The 21,475-nt window shown below is 46.3% G+C and overlaps 2 protein-coding genes across 3 annotated transcripts in view; both read right to left on the reverse strand.

Moving 5' to 3' along the window:
- Window positions 1-2,918: 2,918 nt before the first annotated feature.
- On the reverse strand, window positions 2,919-13,819 carry FBXO22 (F-box protein 22). Its single transcript, XM_036278116.1, has 7 exons — window positions 13,630-13,819; window positions 13,379-13,517; window positions 9,062-9,149; window positions 8,311-8,406; window positions 6,568-6,732; window positions 5,081-5,246; window positions 2,919-4,416 (listed from the first exon to the last, which is right to left on the reverse strand). Exons 1-7 carry the CDS (start codon window positions 13,764-13,766, stop codon window positions 3,999-4,001), a joined length of 1,209 nt encoding a protein of 402 aa, XP_036134009.1. The 5' UTR covers window positions 13,767-13,819; the 3' UTR covers window positions 2,919-3,998.
- Window positions 13,820-14,786: 967 nt separating this feature from the next.
- UBE2Q2 (ubiquitin conjugating enzyme E2 Q2) overlaps window positions 14,787-21,475 on the reverse strand; it is a 32,102-nt gene continuing 25,413 nt past the window's right edge. Inside the window, exons 12-13 of one of the 2 annotated variants that reach the window (XM_036277978.1) lie at window positions 19,463-19,529; window positions 14,787-14,909 (exon numbers count right to left, since the gene is read on the reverse strand). In XM_036277978.1, coding sequence (XP_036133871.1) covers window positions 14,857-14,909; window positions 19,463-19,529 — 120 coding nt within the window. In that variant the 3' untranslated portion in view covers window positions 14,787-14,856. Of the gene's footprint in view, window positions 14,910-15,734; window positions 17,209-19,462; window positions 19,530-21,475 lie in introns of those variants that run through there. The other variant, XM_036277979.1, reaches the window with a different exon arrangement.

Raw genomic sequence — 21,475 nt, forward strand, 5'->3', positions numbered from 1 at the left:
TCTCTCTGGACTGCGGGCCAACACTCCAACCGCTGAGCCAAACCAGCCAGGGCTGTCTTTGTCTTTTTTTCTTTATCCTCACCCGAGGATATTTTTCCATTTTTTGTACAGATAGAGTGGGAGGGAGAGAGAGGAAGGGAGAGAGAGAAACATCGACGTGAAAGGGACACATCGAGTGGCTGCCACCCGCAGGACCAACCAGGGCCGGGGACAAACTGCAACCGAGGTACGTGCCCTTAGTGGGAACCGAACCCGGGTCTCTCCGGACCGCAGGCCGACGCTCTAACCGCTGAACCAAACTGGCCAGGGCTGTCTTTTTCTTTTGATGGACTCTGGTTTCATATCCAAGAAAACACCACCAAACCCAGTGTCCTGAAGCTCTGCTCCGGTTTCCTTAGCTTCATAGCTACAGCTCTTACAGGCAGGTCTCCCTCCACCTCGAGTTAACTTTTCTATGTATCAGGTAAGAATCCAACCCCATACTTCCTGCATGTGGATGTCCGGTTTCCCCGATGTGATTTGAAGATGCTCCTGTCCTGGTAAATGGTTTGCCCTGCTGCTGGTGTTGCTCAGGTCACCATGTTTCATTCCTGTAATTCCAACATCACAAGGCCTTGAACAGAGTATGTTTCAGACACATGGATGGTGACTGACTTGGTTAGTCAGACTTGGGAATTGTGTAAAGAATATGGTCTCAAAGTTCTCATTCTGATGACCATTTGTGTTTAAAATTAAAGAATGAGCCCTGGCCGGTGTGGCTCAGTGGTTGAGCGTCAACCTGTGGGCCAGAGAGTCCCAGGTTTGGTTTCCGCTAGGGGCACATACCACAAAAAATTAATAAAATAAATAAAATTCCCCAATATTAAAAAAAAGAAGAAAAAAAAAAAAGAATAAGCCCAGCCAGTGTGGCTCAGTGGACTGAGTGTCCTCCCAGGGATTGAGAAGTCCCAGTTTAATTTCGGGTCAGGGCACATCCCCAGGTTGTGGGCTCGATCTCCAGTGTGGGGCATGCAGGAAGCAGCTGATCGATGTTTCTCTCTCTCCCTTCCTCTCTCTCTAAAAAAAAAAAATCAATAAAAAGATATCAAACTTAAAATAAACAAATGGGTTTTTCTTCCAAGTTCTTGTAATTATGAATCTTGCCTTTTTGCAGGCTGTGATAAGTCACTAGTGAACAATAATTCCTATTCAAATTGTTTATGAAATGAAAAACAGTACCAAAACCTTAAATGGCGTTTATTGGCTTCTGCCAATGTTTTCCACTTTCTAGCAGTATATAGTCTCAGTACCTGTCTCAGTTGTGTATAGGGCAAAAATAGTGTAGATATAAAACAAAAATAACGTCTTGCAAATGCCAATATTAAAAACAACTCACTTAACACATTCTCTACATAGGTACTGATTTTGTTCATTTAACAAGGATGTTATTACTAATGCTTTCTATGTTTTATTATTTTAGGATTTTTATGAAGCAGACCCAGTCTCTAGAAAAGAAAACCAAGTTGGTCATCTAAAAAATCTCACAATTTCCAATCAAGAGGATTTAGTCTTCTGTTTCCATTAAAATCTAACTTATGGTGGTGCTAATCTAAGTAGTACTGTGTGGGAATAAAATACAAAAGTAGATATATTTTTTCTCAAAAATCTTTACATAGATTTGTAAGTTTGTTTTACATTCTTTGCATGTTCGCTGTGTTAAATCTGCAGTATTACTAAATGGCCAGCCTCTTGGTGTCTGGCCTCTCCCTGGGTTGAGACATTGGCACATCCACCAGCCATCCGGTTGGGCCAAGCGGGGGGGGGGGGGTGTGGGGGCAGCTGCAGTGGGGCCCCTCGCCCTTGCATAAAGCAGGTCCCGGAAGATGATGAACCACCTCCATGTGCAGGGTGTCTACCACTAGGTCTGAGTCTCTGGGTCTGCCTTCCCTTTATTCCTGAGCTCTTACGGAGTTTAGTTCTTAGATAAAGGGGATGCAAATGCAGCTGCAGGAAGATTTTGCTTTGAAAACCTACCGAGGAAGTATTTCCAAATGTCTTGATTGACTAAACCATCCCATCCATGGGCCAACGGTGGAGACACTGAGGGCACGTCCTCCCCTCTCCTTTTGTGCTCCTGTCAACTCTTCCATGTGATTTCACAAGTGGCTGCTGAGACAGTTGCCAGTTCCAGGAGTTTACTTATGTTTTTAGCTGAAACACTATTCCTTGAATGATTGCTTTTATTTAAGACAAGCCTTTTAAAATTGTAATACATTATTTCATTTTAACTTGGCTTAAATGATGGTTCCCCTTCCATGCAACATCCAGGCCTGTGAGAGGCAGGGCCATGCCTTGGGTTTCAGGGCAGCAGGTCCTCGAGTAACATTGTAGCATTTAATGTCATTTTGTTACGACATTGATGAGATGCCCCAGGAACTTAACTCTTTATTTGAGTAGTCTGTGGTAAAAATGGTTTCATTGTATGTCATTTCGCCACCGCCCTAAGAACCTATTGACAACGTTAAGTGAGGTCGTACTGGACTCCTATGGTTTCTACTGGGTCAGCTTTTCTGTTCTGCACCAAGGTGACAGCCTTGTGGTCAAATGAATTTTCCATTCAAAACAAGCACCAAGGGCGTGGCTATAAAAAGGAGCCCTCTGTTAACCTCAAACAGTACATGAAGTGACCCTGCAGCAGACTCTCCTTTAAGGAGTAACAAAATATTTCATATATTAATTTGAAAAAGTAAAATAATCCATTCAACCCCTAGGCTCATATTTTTTAAGTTTCTCAGTTTTTATTTTATTTATTATTATTATTATTATTAGTGGTACGTGCCCCTAGCAGGAACCGAACTCGGACTCTCTGGTGCGCAGGCCTATGCTCAACCGCTGAGCCAAACTGGCCAGGGCTGAGTGTCTCAGGTTTAAATCCCCTTTCCTCTACTGCTTAACCAGCTCTGGCCAACATCACGGGACAAAGACAACGGACAAAGTCTTCCCTTTTGTGCTATGTACGTACATCCAAGGGCTCCCATTCTGAGGCACTGTCTACTTGATAATCGGTACCAGTGTTAATTTTTAAAAAGTTAATAGCTAAACAAACATGGCTAAATATATTCACAGACTAACAGTTCTATGACAATCAAACTTTTCTTGGTACTTTCTTCAGAACTAAGACTGAGGGTTACTATAAAACAAGAAACTTCTAAGTATTTTCATCACATAAACAGGAAGAGAAAAATCTTTCGAGGTGAAAACGGAGAAGAGTGACTAGAGAATGTCACTAAGAATGTGACAAGCGGAATGTCACGCCTGGCTCCCACTCACCGCGCACGACGCTCTCCGGGTCCGAGCCGCCGCAGGGCCGCACCAGCGGGTCACCCCTCAGGCGGATGTGCCGACAAGCCACCCTGTAAGGAAGACCTGGGGAAGGTGGCTCAGGCGAGACCGATGTCCCTTTCTGTCTTGTAAAGAAGTCTGAGGGGAAAAGAAACTCTTCCTCACAGTAATACAACACTACTTGTTCGTCTTGGGAATTTATTTCACTATTAACTTTATAGAGTGCTAAACAAAATAGTTCTTTACTATCAAATACGTGAAAAGTCAGTAATTTTGTTATAGCTTCTGAAAAACTTGGTAAAACTGTAAAGCAGAGAAAGATTTCTCAAGCCATCGAATGCTTTTCTCCTTTATTAGGGGAGAAACACGCCCTGGCGATCCTGCCCCCCACCTGCACTGCAGAGGCGGCCCCGGGCGTCTGGGCCCGTCCTGGGCGTACACAGTCCCCAGCGGGAGCCGAGTTAGACCCGCGCCCAGCAGCCTGGTGCGTGGCCGCGGCCCTGGTCCCTCCGGCTTCTGCTCTGCACTGAGCGACACACACAGCTGCCCTCACCTACACATTGGAAACTACCCCGAAGAAATCAGAGCATCAGAGCTACAAAACAAGTACACAGAACAGCATTTTGGGGGACACAGCCCGGGCCCCTGGCTTTCTGCAGGAGACCCGGCGACAGGCTTCACTTCGCCGCCCCGAGGTGCACCAGCGCCATCACAGTGGTGTAGCTGTGGAACAGGTCGGCGCCCTTGACCTCGCCACACTTCTGCAGTATCAAGTTCCCAGTGACGACGCGGTCACACCCGATCTCTCCGTTTCCGAAGAAGCCGAACAAAGGAACCGTGGGGAACAGCTTCCTGAAGGCATCGGCCTCCACGTTGCCCTTGGCCCTGTAGTACTGCGAGCCGCGGCCCACGCAGGCGAACATGAAGCCCACGCTGTTGCGCTCCGGGATGCCGGCGGCCTTGAGGCGCTGCAGGGCGGCCTCGGCGCTCTGCCCGTCCCCCACGTCCTCGCTGAGCAGCACGGTGGCGCCCTGCACCCGCTGGCCGCTGAAGGACAGCCCGACCACTCCGGTGGCATCGATGTCCAGAGGGTGCCTGGAAAAAACCGCAGACCACCGGGAATTCATCTAGAACACATGAAAAGTCCTCCGACGCCCTGGCAGGCAGTGCTGCCCTCGGCGATGGGGGCGCAGGGGGGCCCGAGACCAGCGCAGCAGAGGAAGGGCGGAGCCAGGCTGTGCAGTGAGCCACCAGCTTCCCGTCCCAGACACAGGAGGACAAAGAACGATGTCTGGTGTCACACCCGGCCTTTCCCGTCCCCATGAACGCCGGCCGAACGGACAGGCCCTGGTGGGTGCCTGGGCAGGACGGCGGAGGACCCGGAGGGTCACCGCACTGCCTGCCTTCCTCCACCGCGGCCTGGTGGGAGGAGGGACTTCAACCACCGTGTGGCCCTGCTCTCCAGGTGGGGAGGCCTGTCAGCCGCCTGTGTGAACTGGCTGCTGGGGGAGGGCTCCCTGGGGGTCCTGGCTCTGGGAGGGGGAAGCAGCCTTTAGTCCAGCTCTGTCTTGTACTTTAAAAATGTCTCTGAAACCTCTCCGTCCCTTGCCGAGCTTTGATTTCCAAGAGGACCCTGCTGTTTTCTGTGCTGTGTCTGACAATAAGGCAAGAGGGAAAAAATAAAAACAAAAACAACCCACGTAACGAAAGTCTGAGAACACTTCCGACAGCAGAGAAACCAGAAGCACGCCAGACGTACCTTCCGGAGGTCAGTGACGCCAGGTTGTCCACCTGGCCTCCGGCCACCACGACGTCCAAGCCGCTGAACGTGCTCACCACCCGCTGCAGGTAACTGCTGGCCCCCACCTTGCAGCAGTTGTAGCCAAACACCAGCACCACCCGCAGCTCGGGGTTACCCAAAAGGCCTGCGGAGACAGGAAGGGCAGCTATCAGACCCGGCAGAGAAACCGGCATTTTACATTTCCTTTACTGAAACTTTATTTTCTGTCTCACCAATGACAGTCTCCCTGGCTCAGCAACAAGCCACACCCGCTCCTCAACTTGCCCTCACTGCACTCTGAGAGCTGTACCCTGCAGTTCCTCCTGGACAACAGACCACAGACCCCACGAGTTCCACCTGGCACAGGGGCTGTGAGGACGAGAAGCAGCCAGTGCCCAATGCCCAGCTGACGCCGCAGCAAAGGTCAGCCGTCATCACCTGTCCCACCAGCCGGCGTGCGCGTGCTTCTGACCCAAGACCTTCCCTGAACGTCCCTCCCTGAGCTGCACACCCACCTGCCATCCGCCTGTCCCTGCCGGACCACAGGGCCATGCAGGTGGGCCACCCATGGTGTGACTCACTGTGCGTCTGCCTGAAGGGCCGCCGGTGTCGGCCGACTGCCTGCCCTCCACGGAGCCAGGTGTTTAGTTAAGTGCTTGATGTGAGCCACCCCGTTTAACACTCGTGACTCTAAGTTAGTCATTTCCACTCACAGATGAGGAACCAGATGCTCAGAAAAGTTAAGGAACGTGCCCAAAAGTAGAAAGGGGAAAACCCAGAGCAGTGACAGCGACACTCTCCTGCCTCCCACCACAGACGCCCCGCAGTCCCCCTCCACCGGGCTCTGCCCCCGCCATGCTCCCAGAGGCCTGCTGTCCCGGCTGCCAGGCTTGGAGCCAACGCCGGCCCCTCCCCACTCTCTCTGTGAGGGATGGTGGCACATGCGTCTCGGTGTGCACGCCTTCCCCCTCGATTATCACACCAGTCTCGGATCCCCTCCACGGCTGCACAGGTGCTCACTCCCATGGTTCGGAGCTATGCCTGTAGGCTGGCTGACACGCGCATGCGCGAGGGGTCACCGCTGGGCAGTTTCTATGCCAACAGTGATTTTTATGGTCGATGCTGATCGGTTCGTTTGCAGATGCAGATGAAAGGCCTTAGCACTGCTCTGCCTGAGCCACCAGTCTCTTGCTTACTGTTAGTGACATTAAGCTCTCATCAGGCTGAGATACGGAGCCACTCAGTCTTCAGAACGACCTCTCAGGTCTGGCCCACGTTGGCCAAGCCTCCTAGGGGTGTGGTCCTGCTCGACAGTCCGCCTGAACTCACCCCCTTTCTGAAACGAAGCGCACTGCACTTGCCACGCTGATCACTAGTTGGAATCACCCAGTAAGGTGCACGCCCTTCGGACTCGCTGACACAGCACCGGCGAGAGGGGGAATAAATGGTGAGAAACAGGGACTCACCTACTTCAGTGAGTTGACGTCTTTCTAGTGTTAAGTTCTTTGGATCCTTAATAAAATGAAAGGGTTGTATTTTTATTCCTTCAACTTGAGGGAATAGTAGAGCAAAACCAGATTCTCCAATTTCTATTTCCTGAGGTCGGTTGCTGCCTGATCCCATTGGGGTCACTAGGAAAAAGGGAAGCAGTTCCGTCAACAGTCAACAACAACTGAAGTTTCATTTCACGACGGTGTCAGCACCCACCCCACCTAGAGCACGAAGATCGACAGGCCACTCTCTGAGCAAGCTTTCAGCTTTGACATTTTTTTTAGGGTTAGAGTCATGATGTCTGCAATTTACTTTCAAATGATTCAGAAAGTAATGTATTTTAAGCAAACACAGAACTAGCAAAGGTTGCAGATTTTTTAAAACAGTGAATCTAGGTGAAGGGTATGTGGGTGTTTATTGTACTGTTATTAACTGTTCTATAGGTTTGAAGTTTTTCTAAATAAAAAGTTGGGGGGGGGGAGTAAATACTTCTTCACAGCAATTCTCCTTTAAAAATTTTACCCTGGGCCTGGCTGGCGTGGCTCAGTGGTTGAACATTGTCCCATGCACCAAGAGGTCACCAGTCCAATTCCGGTCAGGGCACATGCCCAGGTTGTGATCCTGATCCCCAGTGGGGGGGCATTTAGGAGGCGGCCAGTCGATGTTCTCCCTTATGGATGCTTCTATCTCTCTCCCTCTCCCTTCCTCTCTAAAATCAATAAAGAAAAAAATACTTGAAAAATTTTTTTTTATCCTGGGCTAAAACATTTGATCACTATATAAAGTATACATATACACACATACACACACACAGAGAAATACTCCTATTAGAGAATTTTGATAACAAATGAAAAGAAAAACTGAGCCCTGGTCAGTTGCCCAGTGGTTAGAGCATCAGCCCGAGACTAAAGGGTCTGGGGTTCAATTCCCGGTCAAGAGCAGGTACCCGAGTTGCAGGTGTGATCCCTGGCCCCAGTGGGGGTCGTGTGGGGGGCAATCAATCAATGTGTCTCTCTCACATTGATGTTTCTCTCTCTCTCTCCCTGCTTCCACTTTATCTAGAAAACAATGGGAAAACATCCTCCAGCGAGGATTAAAAAAAAACCCTGCACTGGTAGCTCCGGCTGACTCACTGCACAGCCCTCCGGCGGCCCTGCTGACGCCTCCGGCACGGATGGAGCAGCGAAGCTGTGAGGCGGGCCCTGCGCAGTCACACCAGCACCAGGTGGACAGCCAGGTCCCAGTCCAGGCGTCTCAACCGCCTCAACTGCCTGGGCTCAGTCCCTCCCATGAGCCACAGAGCACAGTCAGATACATGAACAACAGCGGAAAGTCAGAGCAGCAAACCTGGGCAGGGCCCTCCTCATGCTGCCAACTTCCAACAGTAGTGGCGAAGCACAGAAACAAATTTCCCAGTGAGGCCCCCTCACCCCGCCCACCAGAAACAGGGACCAAGTGAGCATGCTCACTGAGGCTATACTGGAGAGAGGCAGAACACGTCTGCCCGCTGGTGAATGCTCCCGGAAAGATGCAGAGCAACTGGTTTACAGACAGCCCGGAGATGTGACACTGAGCACACTGATCCGGTCCAAGGTGACCATGGTGAACACGACTGCCTTTGATGGACCTGAGATAGCCCAAAACATCACTGTGCTTTTAGGCCGCGAGCAGGGTGCCCATCTCTGGGACCCACAGCAACACAAGGCAGGGTCTCTCACCTACGATCCCTGGAGCCACAATCCCGAGGACCTGGCACTGTTTCGGGAAGAGTTTCTCCAGGGCAACTGCTGTATCCATGGTGGTTCTTTTCCTTGCTGCAAAGACAGGAGCAAAACAATTCAGTGTCATCACTCAAGGCCAAATCTGATGGTGTGGAGGGAAAAAGGCAAATCCTGAATCAAGTTTAAGTCATTTTACACCAGAATGCTTTATAAGGAAGTCTAAAGTGCTGGATGAACACAAACGTGCTCCTGTTTCGGGCCTGCTCTGTTTTAATTCTAAACCTGACCGTCAGCTCTGCCGGCCTGATGACACCAAGCTCTGCTGCTGTAGCGCAGGCAGCCACATGGATTCAGTCGGACGGCAGCCCAGGGCTCAGGCTGGGACACGACTGTGCTTCTCTCAGCGAGCAGTGGCACTGTCTACATGCTCCTTTGGTAAACAGTCCCCATCACCAACACAATAAAAGGCTTCAAGAGCCAAATACACACCGTCAGAGTGCCCGGAGGATCAGTTTTCACAAGGAAAATGCCTTTGTAAAGAATCTGTCTCAATGGTACCACAAGGTTCAGAAACCAACTGTGAGGCAAAGAGCTCTTTGAGCTTCAAAGACAATATACCCATGCATCCGAAGGGACTAGGCCCAAAGCCTCCGAAAGTCAGTAACTCTCAGGACCAGGAAATATTTACTCCAAACAGAAGACACATCAGGAAACAATCACACCCACAACTTTTCCTTTGGATATTCACCTCTCTTGTGTCCTCGACACTCTTCCAGGCTGATGAAGGTGTCGGAATCGGCCATGTACAGAACTGTCTGTGGCAGGATGTGAACATTCTGAGGAGAAAAGACAGAGCACAAAGCTGAGTACCTTTGTGGCTACTTCGAGCTCCACCCAGGAGCCGCCGCCCTCCCTCCTCCTGACCCGTGCTGGCATCGAGTCCCTCCCCTTGGCATGCACTGCCCACTCACGCTTTCCTTCTCAGCTCAGTCATCCGTTAAACATCCATGACTTCTTCAAGTCACTCATTCCAGACTAACTCAAGAAGTTAATTTTCATAATTTAAGCTCTTAAAAAATGCCACTTGCTTTATTGGAACAGGTGTTACAGTAACAAACGGCTCAGCAGCAGAGGAAGGTGCAAATTGGATCACACTCCTCACTTCACTGCCTATGAGGTAAGTCATCCGGGTCCTCACTCCCACGCACCGAGGGCCTGCGGGGCCCCAGCTCACGACTGCCAGCCATCCACGCTGCGCTCTGTCTCCTCGGGGCAGCTCTCTCCCTGTCCTGGGTGACTGCAGATGCTCCCTCAAGGGACATCTGAGAGCCCCCTCCTCCAGAAAACCTGTTCCCAGGCTCCCTCAGGACTTTGGACCCATAGCAACATCCCGTACATCCCAGCAATCCGCCACTTACAAGTTGGGCTTATTCAGACTCATGTTTTCCACTAAACTTCACAATATAGACAGGCGGCAAATTAGCTGAATTAAAGGAAAATAGTAAGTTTACTTATCTTTCTAAGCTGGTTCTTTTCAAAGATATTTTACTAATGGAATGGGGTAGTAGCATATAGCAAAGCTTCAATGTTGATAAAATAAAAAATGCTGACCCATTATAATTTGAGGGAATGTTAAGATGTTTCATATTAGATTCTGTAAAGGCAAATTCATAAAAGATACTGACACAGAATGATGACACTGGGGTGACCTGGATAAGTTTCCTTGGTCCACAAGGCATTTTCAAAAAATGTAATGTGGTGGCCAACATTTAAAATCCCACAAAACATTTACATAAAATGTGGATTTCCACATTCTTTTGAAAAACTAGACATTTTCGGGAACACCTGGACCACGTTCATTCCCCTTGACCAGGGTAAGAGGCACGCGTGCTCTGGACCCCCACGGCCCTGCCCTCCTCTGCTGCTTCCGAGATTCCAGACCCACCTCAGACACTGTCTAACTCTGAAGCCCTTTGAGTTTGTGATGCCCAACATAGTGAGAAAAGGAGAGAATTTAAAGGTTCAGATGTTAGTGCTGACCCTCCATAAACCAGCAGAATAACCCTTACAGGTGTCTAGGCCTTAGGTTTCCTGTTCTTAAAGATTAAAAGTCCAGGTCTGAGGTTTTATGATTCTCTCTTTTCTGATAGCAATGGCTGAATTTTCCTTCCCAATTCTCTCTAGAAGCCGTGACCACGACAATCCTCATCATGAGATGATTACAAAGCACAAGGCAAGACAACTAGAACCTCATTCCATGAGGTTCCAAATGGCAAGATGTTTTATAAAAATTTTAGTGGACTTGAAATTTTTTTTTAATCCTCTCCCAAGGATATTTTTACATTTATCTTCAAACAGAGTGGGAGGGGGAAAAGGGGGAGAGAGAGAGAGAGAGAAAGAGAAACATCGATACGAGAGAGACACATCAATTGGTTGCCACCCGCACGATCCCAAGCGGGGCCGGAGATGAACCACAACTGAGGTGCATGACTTTGGCTGGAATTGAACCCAGGGCTCTTTGGTCCACAGGCCGACGCTCTAACTGCTGAGCCAAACTGGCCAGGGCTAAAATATTTTTAATAAAAAAGTTAAATCAACTTTCTTTATGGCTATAAACGTATCATGTCCACTAGATAATGTGGCAAACAAATTATCAAGAAAACAGCATGTACGATTTGGACAAGGTTTTCCATGTTTTCATCTCACCTCACCAGAGTTTATTACAAGTATAAACCTCCTTAAGGGTATTACTGTGTAAATTTTTTAACAGCAATACTAATAACAGAGAATAATAATCTCAGTTATTGAAAACACTACATTCCTGGTACTCTATGTAATGCATTATATGCACTATCTTTTCATTATTTAATCCTTACAACAATTCTATAAGGGTATAAAGGGAGTTATTATTCTCTGAGGCTCACAGAGGCTAGGTAACTTTTTTTTTTGGTACATGCCCCTAGCAGGAACTGAACCCAGGACTCTCTGGTCCACAGCTAGGTAACACAGCTAATGTGTGCCAAAGTGGGCTCATGCCTAAATCTGCCTGGCTATAGCAGCCATTACAATATGAGAACTTTTAAAAGCTATATAAAAATAATACCCGCTGTGGTACAAATCTGAAGAAAAAACCAGAAAAGTTTTAAAAAACTTAAAAAAAAAAAAATCGCACAATTTGCCCAGCTGATGTGGCTCAGTGGTTGAGCATTGATCGACCCAAGCCCCAAGTGGTTCCCGGTTGGATTCCTACTCAGGGCACATGCCCGGGTTGCAGGCTTGATCCCCAGTAGGGGAAGTGCAGGAGGCAGCCGATAGATGTTTCTCTCTTGTCGATGTTTCTATCTCCCTCTCCCTTCTTTCTCTCTCTAAAATCAATAAAAAGATATTTAAAAAAAAAAAAAATCACACAATTCTACCCCCAAAGGAAACTTTTGCTAACATTTTGGCTTCTTTTTTTTCCCATTATGTTTTTAATAATTATTATACTGAACATATAATTTCATAATCTCCCTTTTAAACATATGACATCACATGTTCTCTTGTCATAATGCATCTTGAAGTTTATCATTTAATGACTTCATGTATTAGATGAACATTAGTTGCTTTTTATTTCCCTTAATTTAAATGATGCTCCAAAGAACATCTTTATATAAAAGTCTTTGCCTGCATTTTCAATTTTTTTTTCAAATGACAAACTTTTGGAAACAGATTAGGCAAGATTTGGGCCACAGTGCCAAGAATAAAGTTTTCTGCAAATCAGTAGCCTTTGGCTACTGGCCACTTTGGATCTGAGTGTCTGAGCCCAAATAGGATAAGAAGGAAATCCACATGGGAAAGGGGCATTCATCGAATATCTAAGTATATTAAGAAAGGTATAAGCCAAGTTTGTCACTGTCTAAAAGGGCAGGACAAATACAAGCTGAGAGAAAACTGGACAGAATCCTGATTAGAATTGGACGTATTTGTGTTTCACACGTGTGTGTGTGTGTGTGTACATATGTATATGTGTGCACACATGTGTATGTGTAAATGTACATGTGTGTATAGTTATAAATGTATGTATACATGGAGAGATGAACACACACACAGGCTTGCACATATTATATACATATATTCCTTGACACTGTTCACTGACTAGGCTTTGGAGCTGCACACCACTCAACAGCGTGAGGTGTCCAGATCTTGGATTCCAAATACCATTCTTCACTAAAAGGAAACGTCCAGCCTTTGGTGGTTGTCTGGTGGTGACGCTATGTCCTTGTTTGTATGTACTGCACACTAAAGTATAAAGAAGTGATAGGGCTTTGGGTGGGCAAATTACTCTCAAATGACTCCTCCCACTGGCAAGTGAGATAACTGCAGCCTCACTGGCACCTGTGCTCAGGAGGCTGCTCTCTAACTCTCCAGTTCAAGCTTCACCTGCCCAGGTACTGCCCATCACTGGAAACGGGGGCCCAGAAACACAACACAGAAGAGTACATAGGATTGGGGGTTGAAATATCTGTGTTAGAGATTGGTCCTTGGGTTTCTTATGTGGCACTAAGCTCGAGACCCAGTTGCCTTTCCTGCAAAACAATGACACCAATACTAGCTTCAAGGGAAGCCGGTAAAGGAGAGGTTCCGCATAGCATTATCATAATAGTAAAAATCTGGATAAAGTGCCCAACATTTGAGGAATAGTCAAATAAAACCATGGCACATCTTTATAACATACAGCCGTTAAACCCGATGGTTACAAAACCTTTTTTTTTTTCCTTTACTGATTTTCGAGAGAGAGGAAGGGAGAGGGAGAGATAGAAACATCGATGAGAGAGAACACCGACTGGCTGTCCCCTGCACGCCCCCCACTGGGGACCGGCCCACCACCTGGGCATGTGCCCTGACCAGGAATCCAACCGGGACCCCCTTGTGCATGGGTCGATGCTCAAGCATTGAGCCACACCAGCCCGGCTCGAAACCTTTTCACGCACTAAACAAGAAGCCCCTGCAGGAAGCCGGGGTAAGTTAGCTCTGCACTGCCCACCCACCCTGCAGAGGCCCGCGCGCCCCAGCCCTGCCCACTTGCCTGCAGCTCCCGGGCTGCCGCGCGGACCAGGCAGTGCTCCTGCGGGTGGCCGCCGTCCGCCGGGCCCGCCGAGATCCAGGCCACCCCGCGCTGGGCTCGCAGCACCCGGCGCACGCTCTCCCTCCACAGGCGGCTCACGCTGAGGGCGCGACCACAAAGGGCTGTGAGCGGGCGTCCTTCCCTCTCCCGCTCGGCCCCCGCCCCGCACACCCTGGGGGCCGAGCCCCGGCCAGCCCGCCGCCTCTCCTCACCCGGCCACCCGCAGCAGCGCCTTGGCAGGAAGGAAGGTGAGCACACGCTCCACCACCTCCGCCAGGTTACTCAGCACGAAGGCGCTCCCCGGGTCTGCGGAGCAGCCGCGATCGCCGCCGCCGCCCACCGGCTCCATATCCCCCCGGGTGCCGGCAGCAGGGCCCCCGCTCGGGCACGTTATGAAGCAGCACCAGCTCCCGACCAGTGCGCACTGCGCAGACGTGCGCGCCGCTTCCGGCCGGGGGCGGGACCGGGACTTCCGGGAGAGCGCTTCCGGCGCGGCTCCGCTTCGACGTCCGCCTCCTGGGTCAGCCCCGCAGGCACCGCAAAGCGCGGTCGGCTGCTTTTTCTCCCTTTCTCCAGCTCTCAGTCCCTGCAGGCGGAGACCGCACAGACAGCCCAGTGCCTGTGGTCTCCGTGAGCCCCGTTTTCCTCGGGCGGGACCTGCTTTAACAGCCCACCTAGGGCGTGGGAAAAGAGCGCTGCTCCCGTCCGCGTGTGGTCCGGCGGGCGGCCACCGGCATCGCTGTCCCCGCGTCGCACGGGCGCACCTGGTGCCCACCCCGCCGGCTGTTTCCACTTTCCCCGATGCCAGCTCGGGCTGAAAACCACGGGTGCAGGGAAAGCGAGCGCAGTGGACGCGCCTGTGCCCCGACCTCCACGCTCTGCTGGCGAAGCTGTGGCTCAATCCCCCAGTCATTGGTCTAAACTAGTGGGTCTCAAACTTTCTGGCCTCAGGACTCCTGCACACTCTTAAACACTAACAACCCCAAAGAGCATGTTTATATGGGTTATGTCTATTAATAGTTACCATATTAAAACATTTTAATATTGATAAATACATTACACATTAACAAAATAACATTTTCTTTTTTTTTATCCTCACCCAAGGACATATTTCCATTTTTGTTCAGGGAGAGTGGGAGGGAGAGAGAGAGAGAGAGAAACATTCACATGAAAGGGACACATCGAGTGGCTGCCTCCCACACGACCCCACCCGCGGCTGGGGACAAATCACAACTGAGGTACATGCCCTTAGCGGGAACGGAACCCCAGTCTCTCTGGACCGCAGGCCAAAGCTCTAACCACTGAGCCAAACCGGCCAGGGCCATAATAACATTTTCTATGAACCCCTCCCCTATAACATATTTACATTTTGCAAACCTCTAATTTCTGGCTTAGTAGAAGGCAGCTGGATTGGCTTCTGAATTCAGTCTGTGGCAACATCATGTCAGGTGGCCTCTGGAAAACTCCACTGTACACTTGAGAGAATGACAGACTGAAAATGGCAAATGATATTTCATTAGGAAAATAATTTTGACCTTCAAAACCTCTTAAAAGTATCTAGTGGGGTCTCCAGGGTTCCCCAAATGACATGTTGAGAACCATGGGTCCAAAATAATCATGATGGTTTTCATCCTTTTCACCAGACATTAGGTGTGGCCCTAGTTCTAGGTAAGGACAGGTGAGGGGCAGCATACTGGGGGGTGAGGGGGCTTCTACAGATTTCCACACCTTCCAAGGAGACAGGGCCATTATCTACCCCTGGATGAAGTACTGCACATCCAGACACAACTTTCATTCCAAAGGTGAAATTAACACAGAAAAATCTCAAAGCAGCAGCGGAGCCCAGATGTACTGTCCCTGGAGCTTTCCCACCTCCGGACTTCTTGTGAGGTAACTTGGCAAATGTGTGGAAGGAGCTATGGGTACACTAAAGAGGGAGCAGATTATTGTAACAGGGAACTAGGGGCAGCCGTAAGACTTTCTATTGAAGAATGAGCATGGGAAAGTGAAAAGGCTGAGGAAACTTTGGGTATACCATATCTATACACCCCATTTCTGGGGTCTGGAGCTTCCTTTTGTTACCTCAATCTGCTCTCTTCCTCTCAAGCCTTTCCTCACCCCGACGCACCATATGTAACCTGTTCCAGCAACTCAATGGAACCTACAGACTCCTGAAGCAGAGAGTATCTCTAATGAGGGTAAATGACAGCGTTACTTTTTAAATGATTCTTTATTTATAAACTTGATGCAAGTTTACAAAATTTACTGTACATTGCCAAATAAATCTGCAATGAAAAATAAACTCCCCCCCCCCCCCAAAAAAAAACAACAACAAAGCATGCCAAATGTGCAGCTCTCAATCTGCTGGCCATCAGGATATTAAAGAATTCAATAATGTATTCAAGATTTAGCCTTAGGTGTAAGGAACTGTAATGCTTTGAAGAATCCTGCTTTGTCCCTTCTCTGAGCAACTGTATCACAACTGTACACAAATGTAACCACGCTGACAAGAATGCCAGAAAATCTTCCTCTACTGTCCTCTCGGCCACAGCAAAAGAAGTGCCAAGTCTCCCCAATGTGGTTTACAAAGTTAAACACGGAATCTCAAAGCAAGTGCACAAGAAACACTTTTGAATTCTGTAAGTGGTTTGTGCAGAAAAATGTGCTTCTGGATTTCATTTCAAAAGTGCTTAATAACTAGAAGTTACTTTTAAATCAAACTTGGGTATATAAAAATCTATTACCAATTTAATAGGACTGATTCAGGTAAGGCAATAAAATGGAAAGTGTACTGATTTGAGTCAGGTTTTATAAAAGAATTAACATGTGTAGAGTTCCTATTAGTCTTTAATTAAAAGCCATTGTTATGACTATAGCAAAAAATTTAAGAGTCTCCAAATTAGGTATCTTTTGTACTTAACTGTGCAGCTTTTGTTCAAGGAGTCTGTGTGCCCATCACTTTATTAGTTTACAAACGATTGCAACATCCCGTTAATAAAATGGAAATGTAAAATGACTTAGTATTTTAAATAACTTCAAGATTTATAGTGCAGATCTTCAGAAGACATACTGAACCAATAACAGACTCAGCCCAGCACAACTGTGACGCCCCAGTGGAAAGTACTGCTACAAGTCTTCCTTGCTTACTTGGCCTGAACTTGCGCTTCACTTTGCCTAACAAGCACAGTACGGCTCAGTTAAGGGCTTATCTTCGGCAAACGGCTCCTATCTTCACATGGCCATAAAAAAGTTTAACAATTTATTGAGTAGGTTTCCTGTCATTATTTTGGCAATATCATAAAATTGTTTTAATCTGAAAAGGCTACTGTGATTTAGAAGGCCTTATATTTTCTAAACCAATATTAAACACCAAATAAAGCTTTACTGGCTCTAAGTCCTCGTAACGCACGAGCTTATTATGGAAAAGTTATCCTGAAGTCCTGACTTCAGTAACCTGATACTGACTTGCCTGCTTAAGAGATTTCATTTTTCAAGAAAAAGAGATGAAAAGGAGTGGCCAGTGTGTGTATTTATCAAGAAAAATACAGTAAAGGCCCCATTGCTGAGTCCAAGATACCTAAAGTGAGCAAAATGAGAAGGCTATAAACTTATACAGGATGTCAGGTGACAGATTATCCACTAAAAGATCTATGAGCTAACATCTTCAGTACTGCTGTTATAGGGGCACTCAGAGCTTGTCTGCACGGTGGAAAGATTTTCTTTAAAGCAACATTGGTCCAAACATATGACAGTCAACATTTAGCCATCTTCCTTTGGAGGGGTGTACCAGCCTGAAATACAATGGGGGAAAAAAACACTTTAATTCTTAAACTAAGTAGGAGTAATGATTTTCGTAAGGTTAACTGCTTTCTCTGCTCATAATTTTCATATTTAAACCTACTGCAAAAATTAAACTTACACTTGCGTTGGTAACAGCATTTTAATATGTTGACAATACTGATGCTCCTTAATTGACAATGGGGTTCTGTGCCTACTTTATGCGTGTGTCAGCCCACAGTGGGCACAATGATCTCACACAGTGAGAACGCTATGGAACACAAGTTGTTGACTCTTGAGACCCCTGCGTGAATGGGAGCTGCAGCTTGATGCCACTGTCCAGCGTCACGAGAGAATTACACCACATACCACCAGCCCGGGAAAAGATCAGAATTCAAATTCAAAATATGGTTTCTATGAATGCCTATCATTTCCACACCATCATAAAGTCAAGAACTCCTAAGTCAAACCACTGGAAGTTTCAGCCTGTCTGTATAAAGTTATTTTCTATGAATAAACTGTACACAAGTTTTCAACGTAAGATCTCTATATTAATGGCATTTCTAGCTAGAGATGAGTGTGGAATATTAGACTAACGCTAGGTTTTATATTCCATTTAGATTCCATAGTAAACCTCACTGAAAATAATGTACCCCCAAACAAAATCCACGCATTTTAGAACAAGAGGAACTTGGACCGTCACCAGTGGATGCTGTGGCCTCAGCACTGAGGAGGCCAGCTCAGCAGGTCACCAAGTGACTGTACCCGAGATCCACTAGCAGAAGCCAAACCACAGTCCATCTCCCGAGTCTGGGCCATCTGCTCTTTCACCACAGCTGACTCGCACACAGTCACTTTCCCTAATATAGAACTTTGTGTAACAGTTTTGAATGCTTACTACAATGTTTTATTTAAAAATAAGTTATCAATAAGAAAAATTCTGATTGTTTCCAGACTCCACAAAACTCGAAGCCCTAAGCAAACGAGACTACATTCTGTCAGGTGTGACACCGCCATTGGAACAGGGTAGATGCACTGAGGCTGGGGCGCATCCACATGGTTACAAAGGGTGTATGGACGTTTCTGCTCTACTAAGGTAGGGGCTGGAGAGGATTATGATGAAAATCCAGACTTGCCCTCAAGTGTCACCCTTTCCCTCCGCAGAAACTTGAACTCTATCCTGAACACAGGCAGACCTCGTTTTACTGTGCTTCACAGATGCTGCATTCTTGACACACTCAAGGCAGGACCTCCACCAGCAGAAAGATTACAACCTGCACACTCGCTGTATTGTGGTCTGCAACCAACCCGAGGTACCTCTGCGGGATGCCTGCACTATTCTTTCAGAAGTAAACAGTCACTGGAAAAGTAACAAGTTTCCTTTGTGATGAATAAAAGCAAGCACAAAACACAAGGCTTAAGTCGCAAGCTACAGTTTATTGTAAATACATACTTCCTAAAACTGTTTTGTATTTCTTTTTATCTATTTACTCTGCACACAAAAAGCATCTGTTTCCCATGCGTGGCTACAGTGAATCTCCTAAGCACTTGACTACAAAGATCTGCAGACATCCTGCCAATTTCACAGACCAGGGAACTGAGGCTGGAAGGTAACAGGACTTGTTCGGGGCCACAGAGCTAATGAGCGATACACCAATGGCACTGAAAAGAGGTCTTCTGATTCTAAGTCAACTTTTATTGCCTCACTGTTAGAGATAAAAACTCAAAACATGCATTGTGAATACAAGCAACATTTAGGTAAGGCCACTAAAGTTTATGAAGTATATTTTAGGACTTTTTAAAAAAATGCCACTCAAATACTCTTTAAGCAGATACTGATATTAGATCTTGACTTGAACAGATAAATGTGCACGGCTGTCAATCATTACATCGTCTGCAGGTGCTTCAGAACAACTGAGTTCGGGTCCTGGGCTGCATTCACTCAGTACGAACAAAAGATGTGTAGAGAGACCTTTACAGGCAACCTACTCAATTCCTGGCCTAATACCATAAACTTCAAATGAATACAGTGACTCATTCATTAATCTACTAAAAAATCTTGATTCTGAATCAGAGGTTCCCAGGTCAAGTATTTAGGACACCAGGACTTTGAATGAAACACAGTGTGCGTACCCTCAAGTAAATTTTTTCACTGCAGTAACTGTACCTTATAAGACATTAAAGCAAAAACAAAAGTAAAATAGAATATCAACAGTACATTATGTAAAACTCACAAATGGCAATAAATATTTATTGAATTAAACATACCATTTTTCTCGTGTATCTGTACAATGGAATTATAAGATTGTTGGGCTCTTGCTAGATTATATTGATTCTGAAAGAGAATTATACATTTTAAATCAAAACTCTAGGTAGACAAAAACCATGACAAATAATTTATGGATGTGTCATCACTATGCTTAAAAGAACACAGTAAACAATTGTATTTCCATTTCAAAAAGACTTTTAACTGAACACCCTCATTTCTCAATTTCATCATTCTCTACCATTTTAAAATAACAAAACCAAAATTGTACTCCAATAAAAATCTACAACCTTCACAGTTTATTTTCATAAGTCCTCCTACCACAGCACAAGTACAAATCTTTACAGTTCTGCTGTCCCTCTCCATATGGATGAATGGAGTTAATGGATGCTATTGGGACCTAAATAGAACTCAAACTCTCTTCCTCCTAACTTGTATCCAAAAATATAAAATGACAAAATAGTACCTTCAGATGAACAAACATTAAGCCTGAAGGACTATACATATTAATGGCATTCTGAGTTAAAAATCTAAAGAATGCCCATAGTGGGACCAAGCCATTACTAAAGGAGTTCTCATTTGGTAATCTCTTTTAGAACTACTTTTAAGGGGCCAAATCAGGATGAATTTTGTCCCCCTCAGTAAGATACAACTGACCTGTATCTTAACTTCCAACTGATAGATCAGCCTTCTCCACAGTGGTACACATATATTATGTCATATAATTTTTTTCAATAAATTCACACAGCACAAGAACAAAAAGTATATAAAAAACATTCTAAGTGAAAATGCTCCTTCCTACCATTTGGAGAGGGGGAAGAAAAACAGGGAGGGAGGTGGGGAAGGGGAGAGTTCAGTTCTAAGTATTTTAAAAATTTTATGACTTTTTTAAAAGCATGATTTAGAAGTTCATTTCCAGATTCATATAGATTTGTACTCATCTTTTCATTGCTGTCTTGTAACCTTAATTGCAGCATATTTAAAATATATGGTCTGGTCTGGCCGGGGTGGCTCACTAGTTGAGCATCGACTCATGCACCATGAGGTCACCGGTTCGATTCCCGGTCAGAGCACATGCCGATCCCCAGTGGGGGGGTGTACAACAGGTAGCCAATTGATGTTCTCTTTTATCCATGTTTCTATCTCTCTCTCCTTCTCCCTTCCTCTCTCTCTAAAATCAATACAGAAAAAATATATATTTAAAAAAAAAGGAGTTAAGCAATTCTCTAGTGTTCAATAAATAACTTTTGGATTTTATACAAAATGGTATTTTGTTCCAGTGTAAAGAAATAGCTGTAAAAACAGCTAAAAGTAAAAGTGAGTTATTTTGTATTATTCCAAATAAATGATCTATTTATTTATTTATTTATTTATTTATTTATTTATTTTTATCCTCACCCGGGGACATTTTTCCATTTTTTGCACAGATAGAGTGGGAGGGAGAAAGGAAGAGAGAGAGAAACATAGATGTGAAAGAGACACATCAAGTGGCTGCCACCCGCATGACCAACCAGGGCCGGGGACAAACTGCAACCGAGGTACATGCCCTTAGTGGGAACTGAACCCGGGTCTCTCCGGACTGCAGGCCGATGCTCTAACCGCTGAGCCAAACTGGCCAGGGCTAAATGATCTTTTTAAAATAGCCTTTTCAATTTTTGGCTTCCTCTGTAAGATTCTAGTGGACTTGTGATTTGATGTGCAATGTGATTATAACTATATGTTTAGATTTCCTGCTTGGATAAGCATTTAATACAAATTCACATAGAACTTGAGGAACAGCTGAATCTGTTTTTAAATGTTAGGTCAGGATGATTTCCACCACACAAATATTTTTGCAAACATAGTAACTTCAGAGTCCATCCTTTGTCCACTCATATGTTTGTAGGTCACTATAATCAGATATGGAAAGACAGTTCTGACACAGTGAGTAATGAAGAACAGACCCATTGGTTAGAAGCAGAGACTGACACCAACTGTCAGGTTCCAGTCCTCACCCTGCCACCTGTCACCTCTGA

Source organism: Molossus molossus, unplaced genomic scaffold (genome assembly GCF_014108415.1).
Source record: "Molossus molossus isolate mMolMol1 unplaced genomic scaffold, mMolMol1.p scaffold_m16_p_24, whole genome shotgun sequence".
Classification (NCBI taxonomy): domain Eukaryota; kingdom Metazoa; phylum Chordata; class Mammalia; order Chiroptera; family Molossidae; genus Molossus; species Molossus molossus.